The sequence below is a fragment of the Orycteropus afer genome, unplaced genomic scaffold (genome assembly GCF_000298275.1).
Source record: "Orycteropus afer afer isolate SDZICR_OR568_19922 unplaced genomic scaffold, OryAfe1.0 scaffold00067, whole genome shotgun sequence".
NCBI classification, from domain to species: Eukaryota; Metazoa; Chordata; class Mammalia; order Tubulidentata; family Orycteropodidae; genus Orycteropus; species Orycteropus afer.
In genome coordinates, this window is record NW_006921654.1 from 4,436,719 (window position 1) to 4,445,578 (window position 8,860).

At 40.0% G+C, this 8,860-nt stretch overlaps 1 protein-coding gene across 1 annotated transcript in view; it reads left to right on the forward strand.

The window, feature by feature from the left end:
- NFATC3 (nuclear factor of activated T cells 3) overlaps nt 1-2,225 on the forward strand; it is a 35,776-nt gene extending 33,551 nt beyond the window's left edge. The window contains exons 9-10 of the mRNA XM_042780883.1: nt 2,015-2,125; nt 2,215-2,225. Of these exons, the coding sequence (XP_042636817.1) occupies nt 2,015-2,125; nt 2,215-2,225 (122 nt within the window). The remainder of the gene's footprint in view (nt 1-2,014; nt 2,126-2,214) is intronic.
- Nucleotides 2,226-8,860: the final 6,635 nt, after the last annotated feature.

The following is an 8,860-nucleotide window of genomic DNA, read 5'->3' on the forward strand; positions in this document are numbered from 1 at the left end:
ACTCTGTGCTACGCCCGTGCTTACCTTGCTCCCGAAGACCTGGTCCCTCTCGGTAGGGTAACAAGGGAACGTGTTCAGTGCAGATCAGTAAGTAAGCACAAGCCCGCCTTGTTTCAGTGCCTATTCTACAGACAAGGAAACTGAGTGGTTAAGTAACTGACATGCCCAAGATCTCATAGCATATAAGCCTTAGAGACATAATTCACATGCAAGTATTCTCACCCCAGAATCTGAGTTCCTAACTGTTGTGCTAGAGTTCATGTTAGATTTGTTTATTTATTTAGCAAATGTATAGAACATTTGTTGTATGCTAGGTGCTGTTCTAAGAAATCCACACACAGTGAGTCATTTATCCTGCCATCACTCTGTAGGGTACTTTTGTTACTCTGCTTCACAAATAAATGAACTGAGGTGACGCAACTGATAAGTGGCAGAAGTGGGATTAAATCCAGGCAGTCTAGCTGTAGTTAAAGTGAAGGACAACATTCCAAATAAAGGCATCAGCATATGCAAAGATTTTGTGGTTGGTGGGATCATGGAGGATTAAAGGGGCTGTAAGAAATGAGTTTTAATAGGGAGGTGACATGTCAGGTTTTTGTTTCAAAAGTCATTTTCTCCTCATTTTCATTTTAGTTATAAATTAGTAACTATGGTGAGTGGATTTATCAGGGCCAGAATAGAATTAGGGATATCATTCAGTAGGCTATAGCAATGGTCCAGAAGAGAGATGATGGCCATTTAGACTAGTATGGTGGCATTGGATTTAAAAGACATTTAGGTAAAATGTATAGAGGTAGGTGATAGATTAGATACGAGGAAGGGCATGTGAGAGAGAGAGGGAGGTTCAGGATGATTTGGATGGATGTTGCTGGCTTGCTTAACTAGAGGGGGATGTTTGTGTGGTGAGGCCTTGGCTGATGTCTATTCTCTTCTTTAATATAATGGTCTATAAAGTAGAGATAGTAATCCCTGCATCATAACGATTGTCTTGAAGAGAATTGATAGCTTTTCAGTTGCAAATGACAGAAATCCAATTCAAACTGAAATCCCTGGCCTTTTTGTAGGGGAGAGAGAAGATAGTCTAGCTACTCTAATTGGCGAACATGAAGGTTATGCCCTGACCCGTGGTACAGTAATTGAGCCTTACAATTGACGTCCCCATTAGAATCATGAGAATCACTAGAGTGGTTTGAACCGCCAGGCTTCTGGTTAGCAGTCACATGCCTTAGGCACTACACCATCAGAGCTCCCCAGTTAATATATACACACAGTTAAAAAAAAAATTCAAAAGACATAAAGAGAGTATACAGTAAAAAGTAAATGTCCCTTCCATCCCTGTCCCTTAATTATCTAGTTTCCCTTTCCAGAAGCAAACCTAGCAGTTATTAGATTCTTGTGCATCTTTCCAAAGATATCCATACACATGTAAGCAAAAACATGTATGTATGTCTGTGTAAAATAAAACTGGGGGGGGGGGACCTACCCTAACTGCCATCAAGTTGATTTTCACTCCTTGCAAACCTGTACAACACAGTAGAACTGTCCCATAGGGTTTCCAAGGCTGTAAATTTTACAGAAGCAGATTGCCTCATCTTTTCTCTCACACAGTGGCTGGTGGTTTTGAACCATCGACCTTTTTGGCTAGGAGCTAAGTGCATTAACAAGTACCCACCAGAGCTCCTTCTGTATGTAATATTTTACATAAAAATGACATGTTCAACACATTATTCTGCAACTTGCTTTTTGACACTTAACATATCTTATAGATCCTTCTATATCAGTTCAAAAAGTTCTGTGCAGTGTTGTTGTTTTAAACTTGAATACTTTTAAAGTCAGAACCTTTCCCTATTGTCTTATGCTTGCTGACTTCACTCATCTTGTATTATCTATCTTCTGTAAGAGCATTTGAGTCTAACCCTTGGATAGAAGGCACACTAGTAGCCTAGAATTAAAACCTGTCATAATTATTTTATGGATAGTGAAATAACATTGACTTTAACCATTTTCTTTTCAGTTTTGATGAAACAAGAACACAGAGAAGAGATTGACTTGTCTTCAGTTCCATCTTTGCCTGTGCCTCATCCTGCCCAGACCCAGAGGTCTTCCTCAGATCCAGGGCACTCATGTGAAAGTGTTCTGTCAGCACAGAGAAGCTTGGTTTGTCCTGTCCAGCAAGCGTATGCATCAGTGGTGCCCTCTTCCCATCTGCCACAGCTGCAGTGTAGAGATGAGAATGCCGCTAAAGAACAGCATATCATGCCTTCTCCAGTTGTGCACCAGCCTTTTCAAGTCACACCTACTCCTCCTGTGGGCTCTTCTTATCAGCCTGTGCAAACTAATGTGTATAATGGACCAACTTGTCTTCCTGTTAATGCTGCCTCTAGTCAGGAGTTCGATTCAATTTTGTTTCGGCACGATGCAGCTGTTCCTAGTTTAATAAACCTTGGCTGTCAACCGCTGTCATCCATACCATTTCATTCTTCAAATTCAGGCTCAACAGGACATCTCTTAGCACACACACCTCATTCTGTGCAGACCCCACCTCATCTGCAGTCAGTGGGATACCATTGTCCAAATGTAGGACAAAGGTCTCTGTCTTCTCCAGTGGCTGACCAGGTCACAGGCCAGCCTTCCCCTCAATTACAACCCGTTACTTATGTTCCTTCCCATTCAGGTTCTGCTAAAACAGCTTCCCCAGCAGCCTCTCATCCCCTGGTCATTTCACCACTTTCTGGACCACCTTCTCCTCAGCTGCAGCCTATGCCTTACCAGTCTCCTAGCTCAGGAACTGCCTCATCACCATCTTCAGCCACTAGAATGCATTCTGGACAACACGCAGCTCAAGCACAAAGTACAGGCCAAGGAGGTCTTTCTGCACCTTCAACCTTAATGTGTCACAATTTGTGTGATACAACTTCATTTTCACCTGATGGGGCAACTGTGAGCGTTAAACCTGAACCTGAAGAGCGGGAACCTAACTTTGCAACTATTGGTCTACAGGACATCACTTTAGATGATGGTAAGTTCGTTTTTGTGTTCTGAAAGCAATGAAAGTCTAGGAGCTACCTTTTCCAAGGGTCATGAAAAAATTACTGTGGATTGTTTATCGGCATATGGGCTTTAAATAAATTATTGCTATTAGAAATATGTGTTAACATATGATTTTGAGACTAGATCTGAAAAAATCTATGCTTTAATATCTGTTTTTCTTCTGTTACCTGTTGCTTATTAGGACATCTTTTCTTCTAGAAGATATAATGAGGTCACAGTGTCTAGAGAATGGAATTCAAGGATGTTAATTTGGTAAATGTTACTAACTGCCTCCCTTTTCAAGGCACGGAGCTAGATGCTAGGGAAACTAGGAAATAATCTCTGCCCTTTAGATTCACACAAGTAGTAAATCAGCTCTGTCCTGTCCGTCTAGCTTGCTGAGTCAGGTAGCAGTGATGTTATAAGATGGTATTGGTTCACTGCTGCTCCTACAGCTGTCGGCCACAAGAATAAGAAACTCTTTATGTAAGTGTAAGCTGGTGAATAGACTTCTGATTTTATGAAATCAGTAAGTTGGAGAACAAACTTGAATACCATTCATCTCAGTAATTGGAAATTCCCCAATATCTTGGGGTAACAGTCTTCAGGTAACAGTTTCAGAGTGTATTTTACTGGCTTTATTATTGATGTGGAAGTGAAATTGTATCTCAATAGGAATACAGTGAACGCTACCTGTAGCTATCATCTAAAATGAAAATTCTAAAGATTCTGAAACATGGATGTAGAATTTTGGTACTCTCTGATTCTGCATTAATCTAGTGTAGGAAAGTAATTCTAGATCTTTTCACAGATGTGGAGAGGCTGAGTTCACTACTAAGTTGCAAAGCTGGCATTAAATTCCAATTCTAAGCAAAGAGAGGGAAGGAAAGTACCCCCTTTCCTGGGGCTTTGCAGTCAGAACTGTTTTGCCATGCAGCGGCTCTCAGTCACTGAAGCCAGAGTGTAAAAGAATCACGTTAGGTTATTGGCAAAGAAATGAAAATCAGAGGGCAAATCACACAACATAAGCAGAGACAAGTATGTCTGGGAAGCAGAATTGAGTATCTGTGGCTGGAGAGGCAGTGGTACTGTAGAAGATGGCTTTCAAAGCCAAGTGGGGATGTGACGGGTTATTTGAGTATAAACAGAAGGTATATGTGTAAACTGAAATAACACCGACAATTTGCCTTGGGTTTTCCTATTACTTTTCTGCTGGAATCCTCACCAGTCCTCTCTCTGAGGTAGATAGTGACTTTTAGTGAGTTGGGCTTTCTGAGGGCCACACAACTAATGAGCCACAGAGCTAAGACTGGAATCCTATCTTTTGGATTCACTCTTTTTTTTTTTTTTTGGCATCACTACAGCTACCGCTCAGCACCAGCAGGCCATGATTGTTAGAACTCTCTGCTAAATAGGGTCCCTCAAGATTTTTTTAATTCTTGGAGAATAAGCAAAGATTGTGCATGTTTGTAATTTTACTGCATGAGCACATGTTCACAGTGGAAATCTCTGTCATAATCACATTGGTAGTCTTGAGTGCTGCTATTAAGGATTTTGCTCTTCTCATTAGGCACATCTTGCATGAAACGAGGAGGTAGAGAAGAGGCCAGTACTTTTATACAAAAAAAATTTGAAGAGTATGCTTTTAAAATGTTACCTACTCATTCTTTAAGGTCCCTAGGTAGTCCACACTGTTTGCCCTGGGCTAATAACCCAGCACCCAGGGTTGATGGTTGAAGCCCACCATCAGCACTGCACAGGAAAGGTGGGCATTCTGCGTCTGTGAAGATTGTAGGCGAGAAAACCCTGTGGTGCTGTTTGCTGCTCTGTATGCAGAGTCCCTAGGAGTCATAGGCAGCTCGACGGCAGGGGGCTTTTGATTTATGCGTTCTTTTGACTATTCATAGAATTTTTCAGAAATTTTATATTCAGAATTTTGATCCCTGGAATAATGAATGAGACTTAGTGATAACCTACCACTCATTCCCTTAACTGACAGATACTAGGTTTATTGAGCAGTTCTCAAGGGTATTAGAGCTCATTTTTTTTCTAAATGAAGATCCGTGTGTGTGTGTGTGTCCCACAAAAAAAAGCTGGAACCTACTCTTTCTCTTTTTTTTTTATCATAGATTGAGTAATTTGGGGGGCAGTAAATTAGAGCTTCTCAAAGGTTTTTTGTTGTTGTTGTTGGTTGGTTGGTTGTTTTTATTGTGATTTGGGTGAAAATTTACAGCACAAATTCACTTTCCATATAGCAGTTCACATACACTTTGTCTCATGACACTGACTACAGTTTACCACAATGCAACAGCTCCCCTCCCACCTCCTCCCCATAGTTACCTCTTCCCAGTGTCCATCCCTCCATGCACTCCTGCCCCCCGAGCTGTCTCCCTGTGCATAAGCAGCCCTTCTTTCTCCCATGATAGTTCTCTCCAAGGAGTATATCTGCCTCAGGTAAATGTTCAACTCATATGCTTGTCTTTTGTTTGGGTGGAAGCCATAATAGGTGTGGGTTCAATTCCAGACCTGAAGGGCAGCTAGGGGCCATAGTCTCAGTGGTTCCACCAAGCTCTATCAGACCAGCAGACCTGGTCCCTCCTCCCCCCCCTTTTTTTTTTATCCAAATGATTTTGAGTTCTCAGAAGTTTTTTGAAAATTTATTTCATCTTTTAAATTTTGAAGACCTGTGAAAACAGATTCTGGGGAGATTGGGTCTACAAGGGCAGTTATAAAAGAAATTTCATTTTTGCTCCATTCATTGCTCAGCCCACACAATCAAGAAAAGTTCTAGGCTGTAGCCCCACAGAGGACAAGGACTCAGTGCCACCTGTCAGGGAGCTTCATGGAAGTTCAGTGGTGCTAGCAGCACGTAAAGGAAGACGAAACCAGAGCACTCTGTCGAGCACCACAGATTAGTGGCTGATAATTTTTTTAAAAAAATTTTTATTGTGATTTGGGTGAAAGTTTACAGCAGTTCACATACACTTTGTCTCATGACACTAACTGCAATTTCCTACAATGCAACAGTCCCTTCCTACTTCCTCCCCATAGTAGCTGATAATTTTTGCAGATTAATTTTTGATTGTCTATATGGATGAGCTTTAAAATGAATTTTTGATATTTGCCAGCTAACTCATTAAGGTATTGGAATTTGCCTTTGAAGGTAAAATTTCTAGATGTTTAGAAATTCCTAAAGTTATTCAGAGTTCTAATTTTTTTTTTAAACCTCATGAATCTTGAACTCCAGCATTTGACTGTCCCCTCTCTGGTTACCTTGAAAGCAAGTCATAAAACATGCCAGCACAGATTAGCGGCACTTGAAATGAGCCTGCAGTTAGATTTTAATGTTCCTAAATATTGTTAAGTATGAAATAATTTGTACTCTACAACCAGAGAACCCAAGTAATTTTTAATATTTTGCTATACTAGTTAAATATACTTATCATCTAATGCAAATAACTTTTGTTAATCCTATTTCTGTTTTATATTTATTTATTCCCTTTAATCATATTAAAGATGAAAATAAAATAGGCTTTTTATTTTTGAAGTTTTTAAGTAAGGTGGAATCTTACAGGAATCATTCAGGTGTTAAGTGAGTATTGCTTTTAGAAGTGTGGACATTAACACATTACTTTTTATTATAAATTCAGTGGCATTTAATAAAGAAAATATTAGTGCACTTAAGCTCATAAATTCAAGAGTTCTTAAGCTGGAAATAGTCTAATAGAGCTCCCTCATTTTCTGGTTAAAGAATCTCGAGTCTACAGAGCCTCTGTGTTCATCCAGAGTCACACACTGAGTTCCTGGCAGAGTGTAGACTAAAACTCTGGTCTCTTGGCTCCTAATTCCATACACTAGGAGTTTTTCCAGTATTTATAATAATGTTTCTAATCATTTCATGGGCTTAGACTTTGGAATAGGTGTAAACGAGTAGAATAGATGGAAAAAATGCCGTTTTCTCTAAGGAGCTTTGGTTTTGAGAAGGGCCAGGTCAATTTTAAGATTTGTAGTAGTAGGTGAAGTTTTCAAGCCTCTGTGGAGATGACACTTTGTTATCTTTGGTGATGCCATCTTCCTGTGTGTACCTTCCTCTCTAGCTTTGGAACAGCTTGGGGCCTTTTGAGTTGCAGTTGTCCTTCTTGTTTCATGTGGGTTCTGATGCCTCTGGAATCATGCAGGAGAAATCTAATCCTTCTAGCCCTTCAAATATGTGCAATATTAATCTCTTCTTCCAGTCTTAAAAACTCTCCAGCAACTCCACTATTCCCTGATCATTATGGTAGTTCCTTATACTATAGGCTTGAACCCTGGTTTTTTAAGTTCCTTTTCACAGTTTAGTATCCAGAAGGGAACACAGCATGCTCCAGCAAGGTCTGAGTGGCTTAGGACTCTGAGTATCCTTGATCAGAATTTCTCAGTATGTCCTGTTACTTATTTCTTACCATCCCCATTGTGCTGTTGATTTAGTGAATCTTAAGTACTGCTAGGTCATGTCATCCTCTTGGGTTTTTTTGTTTGTTTGTTTTTAAAATTTTATTGTTTGGGTGAAAATTTACAGAGCAAATTAGTTTTCCATTCAGTAATTTATTCACATTTTGTTTCGTGACATTAGTTGCAATCCCTTGGTGCCCCCTTGGGTTTTTGCATATTGTGTTTTGTTTTGGGAACCACAGACTAAACTTTAAAGTTATCCGTGTTCAGTTACATTGAGGTGATTTTGGCCCCTAATATCAACATTCAAGCTCAGAAAGATCCCAGAACATTTCTGTGCCTCGTAGTGGTGTGGTTCTCTTCTCAGAGGGTATCCCTTGGGATAATAACAGCAGAATACTGACTTTTACCCAAGGAAGTGTTCTCTGTCAAGCAGTCAACTTGGAAGGCTGTAATATATACTTGTTCAACCAGTTATTACATTGTTCAAAACCATTTTGCTGCTTGCCTTCATTTTTTCTTTGCTATCTCCACCCATGTATCTCTGCCTGAAGCTTATTCCACATCTATCAGATTATCTGAGTTTTCACTCATGTGTTACACAATTTGTGTGTCTGGAGCTATAATTTTTCCTAGATATATGTGCATTATGGTATGTGTGTCTCATTTTCTTTTTTTAGTGAAATGATAGACATTAAAATAGTGGATTTTGTAACAGCAATATAGAAATAGTCACAACCTATGTTTTAAACATTTTAATTAAGATTATAATACTGTGAAATTAGACTGTGCTAGACCTTTAAATACAGCTTGCCATTGGAGTTCCTTAGTTCACAAAGTAGCAGAGTCGCAGCTGCAGGTCTTCAGCAGAGAAGAGGATGCATGTTAAATATAGCCTGACCTCCTGCTGTGGTGAAAACGGACACTGCCGCTTGCAGACTCTGTGCAGTAACAGGCTGATCCTGAATGTAGGACGCTTGCTAATTCGGCAGTAAGCAGGGACCCTAGACATGACCTCAGCTGCTGTGGTTCTGCATATAGGTGACAGAAGAGCCTACTTTCAAGCAAGGAAATGATGAACATAAGGTCCAGGTGGTTATCTTGGCTCAGGTGGAGGCGGGGAGTCAGGGCTGTTGGAGAGGAGGAGCTGAGATAAATACTGTCAGTGTGTAAATACTGTCAGTGTTCTAGCCTAGTTGTCAGATACAGGTTTCACTGGTGTTTAATTCAGTAAACAAAGACATACATAGCTAATGGTTAGAGTGTGTCTTGATTGAGATATTATAATTAATCCATTAAGTGGACCCACTTAATGGATTAATTATAATTATTGAGGAGCTCTGGTGACGTAGTACCTAAGGCATCTGACTGCTAACCAGAAGGCTGGTGGTTCAAACCC